The 12,149-nt window shown below is 49.5% G+C and overlaps 2 protein-coding genes across 2 annotated transcripts; both read right to left on the bottom strand.

Moving 5' to 3' along the window:
* Window positions 1-2,563: 2,563 nt before the first annotated feature.
* Window positions 2,564-3,870, bottom strand: EI90DRAFT_3017729 (uncharacterized protein; the record flags this gene model as incomplete). Its single annotated transcript, XM_039057141.1, has 5 exons — window positions 2,564-2,706; window positions 2,900-2,977; window positions 3,104-3,113; window positions 3,327-3,479; window positions 3,535-3,870. The coding sequence occupies 5 exons, from the start codon at window positions 3,868-3,870 to the stop codon at window positions 2,564-2,566; spliced, it is 720 nt and encodes a 239-aa protein (XP_038914257.1).
* Window positions 3,871-7,078: 3,208 nt separating this feature from the next.
* On the bottom strand, window positions 7,079-11,029 carry EI90DRAFT_3155807 (uncharacterized protein; the record flags this gene model as incomplete). The annotated part of the gene is made up of 6 exons (XM_039066014.1): window positions 10,337-11,029; window positions 10,132-10,284; window positions 9,834-10,073; window positions 8,255-9,781; window positions 7,879-8,199; window positions 7,079-7,804 (listed from the first exon to the last, which is right to left on the bottom strand). Exons 1-6 carry the CDS (start codon window positions 10,679-10,681, stop codon window positions 7,079-7,081), a joined length of 3,312 nt encoding a protein of 1,103 aa, XP_038914256.1. The 5' UTR covers window positions 10,682-11,029.
* Window positions 11,030-12,149: the final 1,120 nt, after the last annotated feature.

Here is a 12,149-nt window from a genome sequence, read left to right as displayed (position 1 = left end):
TTTCTGCATCCCAAATTAGGATCGAACGATCACGCGAACCCGAAGCCACCCTGGAGCTGTTCGGAGAAAACGCCACCGAGTACACTCTATTGGTATGACTAACAAGGGTACGAGCATGAGCCCACTCTGTCCCGTTAGCGTGCCAGAGGGAAATGGTCGAATCTGCCGAAGCGGACGCAATCCATTTGCCGTCCGCCGAACAGGATACGGAGTATACCGCGTCCGAGTGATTTTCAAGCACAAGTGGGCCGCGATCCTCCCCGAATATGTTCAAGATGCGTACCATGCCGTCTTTGCATGCCAGGACCACCCTTTTGTTGTCAGGATGGAAGACAAGACAAAACATTTGGTTGAACACATCTATCCGACCGACTTGTTGCCCAGATGCAGCGTCCCAGACTCGGACGGTCTCGTCATACGATGCAGATACCAAGCATGTTCCATCCAGTGAATACACCGCAGAACTCACAATGTTAGTGTGACCTTCGAGGGTGTGAATATTCGACCCTTCTGCGGCAGCCCAAATGCGAACGGTCGTGTCTCCTGATGCCGACGCGAGGCGAGTCCCGTATGGAGTGAATGCAATAGAGTTTACGCGTTTGGAATGACCGGAAAGGCGTTTGGGTTTCCCAGAACCATCGGCATTGCAAATATAGATCGCGCCATTCTCGCATGCACACCCAACTTGTGAACCATCGGGAGAAAAGGCGACATAAACGCAGTCGGAGAGCAAGTCCACCTTCGAGACTTTGGTTCCAGTGTTCGCATTCCACACCCAGATGCATTTGCCTCTGAAAGCCGATGCCACGTAGGTACCATCCGATGAGTAGGCCAAGGAACAAACTGGGTATGGATGACCTTGAAGTTTTAGCGGTACACGGCTCCACGATTCCTGGGTATTCCCAAGCGCTGTGATCACAACAGCGTTGTACAAGGAAGTAGAAGGAAATGATGAAGAGTTTAGATCGGTGGATGGTGGGGTGGAAAAGACGAGGAATGGGCATTGGACAAGCGCCTGTTTCGAATGGAGAACGAAGCGGTACATCTTGAGAACATGCAACCGAAGGCCTCCGAATTCGTCATGCCCTCGCTGTGTGACACGCTCATTGTAAGCAGTCAATAACAAGGGAGAAAGTGGCACGTACCATCCATTGCTCCAGCTGGTGCAGACCGCGGCATGCAGCGTCAATTTCGTCCATGACCCCCATTGCTACGATCCAGTACAAAAGCCATTGGTATACGACTTGTTCAAGCGCCCCGGCTACTCCTGGATCTGCAAGACCGACTCGACAAACAAGTGAGATCCAGCTCTTACAAGCGAACGTCGCTTTCGGTGGTATTGCGCTGTCGAACCGTGACTGAAAGTCCGGGACGTCTTTCTTCAGGCGGTGCCAGTGTTTCCCAAAAAGTTCTAGGAGAGATTTGCAATGCGAAAGGTGCTGGAGAGTCCAGAGAGCCAGATCCAGGTCAGTTGAGCTTGAAGATGTGCGTCCCTTCCACTGTAGTTTAAGCGGAGTGGCGCTCATATCCCCCTCCACGTGCACGGCTTCTTTCTCAAACTAGTCCGACTGTTAGAGGCGACACCACAATCTCGCTATTCGATACCCACCGCCCCCGAAAAAAGATTTGAAACCTCTGCGTCTAGTTTGTCCATTTGGTTTTGATCCAGAATACATTCAGATACCCAGGCGTCGCCACCCACAGAGGACACCCATGAATTCAACCTATCGGCGAGATCCCTATGTTCCCCATTCAGAGTTTGCATTGGTAGCTGAGTGAAATGGTGACCTTGAGAAACCACTTCGGAATCCCCTTGCTCCAGGAATGTCACTTAGTCTATGAAGATACTCGTAAAGAACCATCTTGGATTCAGATAGTAGTCGTATCAGGGATGATTGGCGTCCGAATCGTAGCCTTGCTTCATCGAGGCCGGAACAAAGGAGGAGTTTCTAAAATCGCAGCATGAGACAGAGAGAAGGTTAGAACGAGGTATACGAACGTCTTGGTCCTTCACAATCTGCGCCAGTTGGGAAATGGCCTCGATGAGGAGTTTATCGTGTGTCATGGCAGCCATGAATACCACCTCCGTCACTAGGGTTGGCACCAGTGTAGGAAGAACTTTATAAACTTTCTCTTTTATTGCCCTGCGGCGGCCATCAGCCAACGAAGGATTGTTTAGTTGTCCTTCTTCACTAAAATGGCCACCCAGAAATCCGACAGAAATTTCTTGAATAATCGACACAAAGAACCAACAGTTCTTCCTTGAGAGTGCGTATACTATGGATTCCTCGCGAATAACGTCGAGAGCCCTCACAAGGCGTTTGAGGGGGATGGGCAAGCAAAATTCGACGACAGCCTCTCTCTGGACTTCCTTGCCGAGTAGATGATGAAGAGCCATAGTTATCTTTACCTTGTAGACGAGACAACAGACTGTCAATCCAAGATCCAACTCCAATTCCTAGTTGTATAAAACTTACTAGATCGTTTGTTCCCATGTAGAAGAAAGGCCATATCCTCAGACGTGGGTGACGGTCCAAGCGGATCCAGAACTTTATGTCCAACTTCATGACTTCAAGTAATAGGAAACGGTGTGCGACTCGTCCTCTCGTCCCATATCGAAGCAGGCGGGTGACGGTCGCCGTTTCAGCCTCCTCGCTGTGGTGTGTCTCCGTGCAAAAGATGCCGAGGGTATATTCCGTATCTCCTCTGTGAGGGATATTTTTTATGATGTCTTCAGTCGGACGTCGCACAGAGGGCGGGCTGAAGTGATCGTTCTGGTCGTCCGAACTCAAGAGACTGTCTGCAAACGATGGTACTCGTTTAAGAGGATGATCCTGTGCATACACGTTCACCCGTTCTCAATGCAAAGGCAATATCTCTGGAAACCAAATCATCTTACCGTGGAATAGGCGGGCATTTGAGATTGTGAGTGACGAAGAGATCTGGGCAGACTCGTCCCGGAAGCGCTGCTCATATTCTGAGGGGTTGATAAGGAAATAGTCATTGCGGTGGACATTGAAATTCTACCTTACCTCGATCTCAGGCGCATCAATAGGAAATTTGGATGCCAGGGATTCGGGCGGTGATATGCTTTCCGACTCACTATCGGGATCCTGGACAGAAAGAGGATCGTATGAAGCAATTATCTGATAAATTCTTCGACGAGCATCAGCTCCAAGATCAAGCCATCTTAAAGTTCCGGTAAGTTCGGCACTTTTATCGAGACCGTATAGGTGCTCAGCCACTACAGAAGCAAAAAAGTAACAGTTTTGCTGGTAACCGAGGTGATGAGACATGTGGCAGGGGGAGATGCGTCATGAGCATACCGGCCACACTCGATAGAATTTCGATGACTCCCTAAGTGCCTCGAGGACATGGAACAAGTCTGTTAGCGAAGGTAAGACGCGAAAAATGATTCTCGTCTTCTCAACACTCTTCGTGCTCCCTAATAGAGTGTCCCTTTTCCCAGAAAGAGTCGCCTGTTCAGGATTGGGGTAAGTGGAAATCAAGGCAGTGATCAACAATGGCGCTCACCATATCGTTTGCCTCCGATTTACTAGAGATCAATTTGCTGAGAGTGCCTATTCGCGCTTTTCTCTCCAGGCGCACCCAGAATTCTTCTCCGGTAGGTTTCGCCAGCCGTAAAAGTAGGAACTCGTGCTGAACGCCATCCTCTTCTTTGTGGACAATCAGTTCCTTGATGGGAGACGACTGGGCGTCAGGAGTAGCCTCGATGTAGGAACATATGTGTGCGAGTGGTGTGGATATTGTCTTGGAAGAGCGAGGGATTTTTGGCCAGAGGATCGAAGCGACGCTTGCAATCGAACGCTTAGACACAATAGATGTTCTGTCGAGGTCAACGCTCGCCATGGAAGACAAGATCGAGGGTGCCTAACGGGTTTGTTGCAAGAGACGAGAATGGGCAGGACACGTGGGATTGGGTCTGCAAGCAGACGCACGAGCTTTAGGTGCGATACCAATTAAGGGTGGGTAGGTAATTTAGGCCCAACCTTATCGAGAACATTCACTTTATGCGGCAAAGACGCCTAAGAACGATTGTGGCGAAGGCCCAAAAATCCGCATCTCCGAACTGGTGAATGGAACATGTTGCAGAGGCATGTTTCCTTTGGCGGCCTTGCGCGCGCAACAGCAATAACACAATAGGGACTCGAATATATGCGTCACGCAGTCCTACAATGCTCCACATGAAATCGCTCACAACGAAGCAATACAACGGATTCAAATTGGCTGAGTACCTCTGTGCACCAATATCTGGGAATTGCATCGCCATGCATGCTTGTCGATGTACATCAGAGGATTTAGCTCAGATGTACATCACAGACTGCGATATGTAATGATACCAAATCGGGTATTTGCACGAATGTCCTGCTTCGTTGTCACTGGCATTGAACCGGGATTTGTCACAGGAAAGACTTGGAAAAGTTAATGCAACATATATGCTGTTTGGCCCCATGGCTTTGGCACTCTCCGGCAACCGCCGGAGCGTGTTTTCACAGGCTTGTCTTTGGGCAATCCGCCGACCTTTTACCGACCTCAGTTGCTGAATCCTATGTGAGCATGAACTGAATAAAGCTTTAATTCCGGACCCGGTCGCATCGCTTCTCGCATAGGAAACATCACCGTACCATACTATCGCATCTCTCGACTTGGTGTTGAGCACGTCCGCCCGTGCAGCTGGGCACAGTTTATCGCCGCACCAAGCTCGGCTCTTGATGACCATCTTTGTTCCACACTCCGGGTTGCCCTCCCCTCTCCGCCGTTCAGTGGCAATTCTCTTAGTTATCTTTTTCCAGCAACGTCCTTCTGCCTGGCTTCCCCAACTGCCGCGTACTTAGATCAACGTTGCCCTTTTAAAGTGCGCGTCCAAGCAGCACTGTGAAGATACTGTCCATTCAGCCCAAATTGACAATGGATACGCGTGCAATAAAATATGTTCACTCCGCGCCGCTGTTCAAGTTTTTGGGATTCAAGCGCTCTCACGAGTTTCGTCCTTAGAGATCTCCATTTTAGTATCCAAGACATCTCCGTGGCAGATCTGCCCTAGTTCCGATCAAGTGCTCTGCTAATATCCGTCCGTTCAATTGTAGTAGCATTGCAACTTTTCGGGATTCTGTTCTCCACACGTGTAGGCGCCACTTTGTGAACGTGTGCGCGCATCTGCTGCAGGGTGTGGGCAACCTCACTTGACGACGAACACTTCCATCATGTTGGGCTTACCGCTTTCCTCAGATAGCTAATTTATTGTTGGTGCCGGCCCATGACATTCAGCGCGTAGAAAGATCATGGGAATATGCGGTGCCCCGCAATTTCCACTCGGTTGCTGTGCTAATAGTAGTACCTTTATTCAAATTATTCATTTCCACTTGGTTGTGTTGCCTCTAATCCTGGGAAGTGCTCTGAGCTCCTAAGTGCACTAGCTTTTGCAATAGCAGCCATTCTCCTTGCTGCGAGATTCAGTCTGAAATGCGGCTCATCTAGTCGAAAGCTGCAATGAGCTTCGGACGTTCGATCATTGCATGTATTGCGCACGGATGTAGATCTCCGTACCTGCGCGCGCGCGAATAAATCACTAATCAATGGGCTGTGCACTTTGGGTACGTAGGCTTAGTCACGACTTCGCTTGGCCCTCTCCAGAAGCCGGAAAGTTGTGGCACTGCCCCTGCATCTTAAGTTTAAATGAGCCGAGCTCGCTCCGGTTGACGATTAGTTCAATCTCTCCCCCGTCTCTGCTTGTAAACCCTTGTGAAGCCTTCACTGGTTGTTGGTGCGTATATTCATGGGTCACCCTCTTAGCAAACTTTTCAAGGTGCATTCGTTCTCACTCTGTCCTACCACAAATGTCCGCTAACGGTTGTGTAGAAGCTTTTTAACATAAAACACCATAAATTAACGGGAAGGCCTACTTATGAAGCAAATGAAAAGGAAGATGTATGCTGAACGTCTTCCTCGCTTTCATTCATACTCTTATCGTTCCTTTCCCCTTGTTGTGATGACCGAAAGGCTTGGGTCCCAGGTGGAGGCCAGTTCAGGGGCGAGCGTTTGAACCACATCGAGAAGACTCACGTTCAGCGCAATGGTTATCTGCGTAATCATGCGCGACACAAACCTCCTGAATTCTGATCAATACAATGTATCAGATTACCGCAATCGCCTATAACACATATCTATGGTTTGTGGTCATGGCCTTGATGGCTTTGGTGTAACGCCGCTAATCACTCCTTCGCCAGTACTATATCGACCAAGTTTCGTACAACAAAATGAGAGAGCTGGACTCTGTTCATTTTTTTAGTTGGAGTGTTCCTTCACGAATCCCTTCTGTTCACCGATTGGCAGAAGGACACTCGATCAGTTTGTGCTCTTCCCTCCCTGGTGGACCAAGACGCGGGAAAGTAGCAAAGCCGGTTTTTGCATACGTCGCCTGCTTAGTTACCCTCAACCACTACACCTTGTCATTCCCTGACACACAATGCTACTACTACGCGATAGTCACTATTTTAACGTTCAATCACCAAAACTGCTGGATATCAATTCGAATATTTCGCGATGCAGCTGCCAACATAACTTTTACGACGCTGGCCTGACCACTATCTGGCTTGGCATTTGCTGCCACGGGCCAGAGCCACACGTTGAGTAAGATGAGTATTGCATACTTTAAATTGCATGTTTAGTGGGTCGTCACATTGAAGACATCAGTTAGGATTATTTGTAGCGAGCAATCTGCTGAGGGCAACTATGAATGGAGGCCGGCCGCATATGTTCGCTCGTACTTTACGCAATGGTTAATTGGCGTCCTCTCAGTCTGCGGGACTGTAAGATTAAGTTATGTAAATCGTAATGGGCCCACGGCGGTGATTGGTCCTCATGTTTTGGCATTAGGGAACAGCGTGGGCAGTTGGGGTGCCAGTATAGTTAAATGGAGATAAGACCATGTCGACAAAAAGTGAATGTTGGTCTTCTTAGTACTATAGCTTCGTGTTTGTTGCAGATGGGAGGCTAATGCAAACATGCCTCGTCATTCATGATGTGTAAAGTCGTGTGTGGTGTTGTCACCCCATCGTCAGGGATTCCCCATTAGAGTCCGTGCGGCCATTGCATCATCATGTCTTCCAAGGCCCTCCAACGCAACAGCGATACAGGAATATGCTTTTCGGAGACCATGTTCATAGGCGCCTGGGTACTCAGAATGGAGCTGGTGATAGTTGGATAATGACTCTTCACCAGCGGCAAGCGCATCCGAGTAGCGCCCGACGGATGACAACACGGATGATAGAGTGCGCAACGCCGTGGCATATAACCTTGGATGAGTAACAAGAATTGAACGGTAAAGAGAAATGGATTCTTCAATGAAGGGCACGGCCTCAGACCGATGACCAAGCCTTCTGAATGACCAACTGAGATTGTTGAGCGAATAAGCTAAATATCTGGTGGCGTGTGGTGTCGGATGAAGGGTAGCTAACTTGCGCCACAGTTTAACAGTTTCTTTAATCACCGGGAGAGTCTCGGAATGCCGTCGGAGACTTCTGAGTGTCCAGTAGAGACAGTGGAGCGATCTAGCCAAGGAAGGGGTGTATGATGTCGGGTGAACTGCAACTAGCTCGCGCCAGATTTTGACACATTCTTCTATAGCTGGGAGCGCCTCGGAATGGCGTCCGAGATTCTGAAGTGACTCATTAAGAATCAGGAGCGATTCGGCCAAACCCGATGTGGATGGTGTCAGGCGAACGGCAACTAGTTCACGCCAGAGTTTAACACTTTCCTCGATGACTGGGAGTGCGTCGGAATACTGTCCGAGGTTCGCAAGTGATAAGTTAAGAGTCTGGAGTGATCTAGCCAAAGGTAGGGTGTATGATGTCCAACTAGCTCGCGCCAGAGTTCGACACTTTCTTTGATCACCGGGAGCGCCTCGGAATACATCTCGAGATTCTTAAGTGATATAGAAAGTTTCCAGAGCGATCGAGCTAGAATTGGGGCGATAGAACGTTTCCAGAGCGATCGAACCAGAATCGGGGCGTGGAATCCGAAGTCCAAAGATGCAAGGCAACGACAGAGTGCAACGGAATCATTTGCCAGCTCATACGCCTCATGGATTCTCAAAGGAAACCCCAGATTTACCCACACCTTTCCGAGCGCTTTAGCCAAGATGCGAATGACTTTTACTGAACTGGGATCAGCCTTCAACTGAAGGAATATGAGGCTGAGTGAGAATAACAATGAACGCGACGAAGATCCATACCCTAGCCCACTCAGGGAATGATGATATACTGATGTACTCTCCCGTTCTCACGCACACTTCTACCCATTGCACTACTCGCTGATTGAGGAATGTGCGAACGGACTTCCTGAGTCCCTCCGGTGGCTCCTGGATTTGATGGAGGTGATACGCAATATGCCTACATGCATATCGGAATTGTTCAGACAAGGTTTCTTGAGGAATAGGAGCGCGTTTGGACAAATTCTTAGCCAGCCCTAAGCCTCTCATGGAGGAAAGACCATTGTTCAGGATTTCCACGAAGCGCAAGGCTACCCTCTCATTCTCCTTCTTGGCATCCACTGTAAACCGGGGAAGTCCGGGCGATTGTGAACTCGATCGGTACATGAGGAAGTCAGGGAAAGACTGGTGCAGGAAACGAACAGGGATTCGAGGATCCCCGATTCCTGAGACAAAGGGAGCGAGCTCAGCTAATGTATCTTTGACGACGGAGGACTTTAGGAGGGGCGACAGAATAGCATCCCAGGCCTCAACAGACAGTGGCCGTTGCGCGATTAGGATTGCCCCCATCGTGATCTGATAGTCATGCACAAAGTCCTCGTCCTTCCAATTGCATTTCTCCAAAATGTTCGAATACAGGTTGTCCATAATTTCTTCGGCGGAGGTCATCGGCCGGTTCGAGCTAGCATTGAGCAGTTCCCCCAGAATCTCCAGAGAGGTACCAGTGGTCTTCACGTAGCGGAACACGGTACTGATCCAAATGAACAAGCCACCTGCTCGTTCCAATATGGCTTGGACCAATTCATCGTCCTCCTTGAGGTTGTGTTTCAAACCAGGATGTGCATCTTTCAGTTCATGAAGTTGTGAACGGATGTAAATAGCACAATCATGCACGTTAGCATCATCTGAAAGACTAATGCCGAGGCGGTCGATAGGGGATTCAGGGGAGAGAAGACGATCGACAAGGTCGAACAGCCTAGAAGTGACAAAAAATTTGATGTTGGAGGGCAATTTCGGCACTTCTTTCCAAAATACGTCGACAAGACGCGGGAACGCGTGCCTGTCGCATTCGTCCAACGCATCAATGATAACTACCATGGGGCGATCGGAAGACGGTACTTTCATTCGCAGAGGTTCAGCCACCAGTTTCTCGAATTGCCTCGTGAATGGGGCATTTATGAGAGTGGGATCGGCCTGAAGAGTGGATACGACGAAGGTATGATACACGGGGTCGCGTGTTGCTAGAGAGCGAGCCATGCCACTGAACAGATGATCTGGCCGTGACTGCTCGCCTGCCCTGAAGAAAAGGCTCAACAATAATATCCCTTCTTTTGTACACTCCTCTGCGATTGAGCTTGCTATAGATGTCTTCCCGGCACCAGCAACAGCAGTCAGCAGCATGACACGTTTCTCGCTAGCCTGAATGTTTCGACACCAGGCCATGATGTGCTTGATGAGGCCTGTTCTGGTGCCGGGAAGGCATGACTCCGTTGAATCGCGGTGGGTGGTAACGGGATAAGGGAGTTTAGCGAGAATCGAGGCGCTCATATTCTGAGGTTGATTAGGAAACAGTCTCGCGGTGGATGTCGAAATCCTGTCTTACCTCAGCTTCAAACGCATCGATGAAGGATTGGAATGCCGGGGACCCAGGCCGTGATACGCCCCCTGACTCATCACCGTGGGCCTGGGCAGGATGATGGTCATATGAAGCAATTATTTGGTGAATTCTCCGGCGGGCCTCAGCTCCAAGATCAAGCCATCTCAAAGCCCCGACAAGTTCGGCACTTTCATCGAGACCGTACAGGTGCTCGGCGACTACAGATGCAAAAAAGTAACAATTTTCCTAGCAACCGAATGGTGAGACATGCGGTGAGGGGGATTTACGAGTGCCTTGCGCGTACTGGCCACAGTTCATAGAATTTCGATGACTCCCTAAGTGCTTCGAGGACACGGAACAAGTCCCTTAGCGAAGGCGCGGTGCGAAAAATGATCCTCGTCTTCTCGACACTTTTCGTGCTACCCATTAGAGTGGCTCTTTTCCCGGAGAAACTCACCTAGCCAGTGATCACGGTAAGCAGCAATCAAGACACCAAAAACAAAGCGTACTATGTCGTTTGCTTTCAATGCGCTGGATATCAAGTTCCTGAGGGCGCCCACTGGCCGTTTTCTCTCGAGGCGCACCCAGAATTCTTCTCCAGCAGGTTTCGCCAGTCGCACAAGTAAGAACTCGTGCTGAACACCCTTCTCTTCTTTGTAAATGACCAGTTCATTGATTGGAGACGACTGAGCATCGGGAGTAGTCTCGATGTAGGAACATATGTCAGCGAGTGGTGATGATAATTTTCTAGAAGAGAGAGGGATCTTTGACCAAAGAGTGGATAGCCTCGAAGCGGCGCTTGCGATCGAACGCCTAGACAGGATAGATATTCTGTCGCGGTCGATACCCGCCATGGAAGACAAGATGGAAAGGAGCCTCTAGTGGGTGGGTTTGTTTAGGCGGACAGGGGGCAGTGGGTCTGCAAGTAAACACACGAGCTTCAGGAGCGATACCAATTCAAGGCAGGTACTCAGTGAGGACCTTCACTTTAAGTGGCTTGATTAGGAAGGACTATTCTTTGCATAACATACTGTAGGATTACGACCACTAGTTCATGTCCCATGTCTCGAAGGGACCTCTCTCACCGGTTGGGTTCATGGGTATCATCCGTGGGTGGCGCCCCTAAAGTATCCGAATCTATTCTAGATCAAAACCAGATGACCTGGCTGGACAATGCGTTTAGGAATCTCTTTGAGGGAGCGGTGGGTATCGGTGGTATTATTGTCACGTTGCACCTAACGCTTGGACTAGTTTGATAAAGAAATTGTGGCGGAGACGAACGCTGCTCCGTTTCAACTGCAATGGAAGGGGCAGCAATGTTCAACCTCGGCCGACCTGGACCTTGACCTGAGTACTGACACATGGACCGAGCTCTCGGCGCCACGCTCCGACGAGGCCTGTACGCAGACCTATCAGCCAGATCCAACCTTACCCATCGTGCTCAGAAATAACTGTCTATGTGCATCATTGGAAAATGGCCTAGCGTATCTTTACTGGCTACCAGATGATTTCGAATCTATTTCGGAGGTTATACAAACAGGAAGGAGGGTTTCAGTGGGTGGTAAGGGCGGAGAGGTAGTTTATGTGAATTTTGAGGGGGTGGACGTGTCACAATTAGTGTGATAATTTTTGTACACAATCTTTCGAAACGAAGCTTTCTCGGCATGACTATTGAGAGTATATCATATATTAAGAACGCCGCATTTGAAGGATGGGTCCAAAACGTATGGCTCCCGCAGTTGGTAAGAGGGCGCAAAGAATTCTGACTGGACTGCGAATAGACTTCCGCATGAATCAGTACCTCAGCTCAGATCGATATTGTACCGATTCATGAGGGGCAGCGAGACTCTAATACCAACCTTGTTCGTGTCGATGGATTAAACAAGAGGGGCTACCAGTGGCGGACTGTTTGAGGACGCATTGTTGTCCTTGTGCTTTGGAACACCGCGTGATCCACTTCAAACACACCTCTGTTTCTGGCCGGATCCTTAACCCCGAAACTCAACTCCACTCGATTACCATTGATAAGAGGAAGAGGAAAATAATCCCTGTGGTTGCGAGAAATTCCAGGTCTCATTCTCTCATCATGGAGCTATGGGGCATTCGAGTTTCTATTCTGCTGTTGCCATCGCGCACGAAGCATTACGACCACTGGTTCATTCCCACGCTTTTCGGCCTTTGCCGAATCCCCTCGCCACAAGTTCAGCCACCTCGGGGTGGTTGAAGTTCAATGCTCTTCCTACCAGGTCACTTTGCGACTCCATCGAGAAAGGATTTATCACTGCGATGCAGCAAGCTGAGGGTAGTAGTGGTATTGAAGGG

Source organism: Cantharellus anzutake, assembly GCF_015039405.1.
Source record: "Cantharellus anzutake strain C23 chromosome Unknown EI90scaffold_36, whole genome shotgun sequence".
In the NCBI taxonomy this organism is placed as follows: Eukaryota; Fungi; Basidiomycota; class Agaricomycetes; order Cantharellales; family Hydnaceae; genus Cantharellus; species Cantharellus anzutake.
Note: the sequence above shows the minus strand (reverse complement) of the source record. Positions and strands in the feature narration are given on the sequence as shown.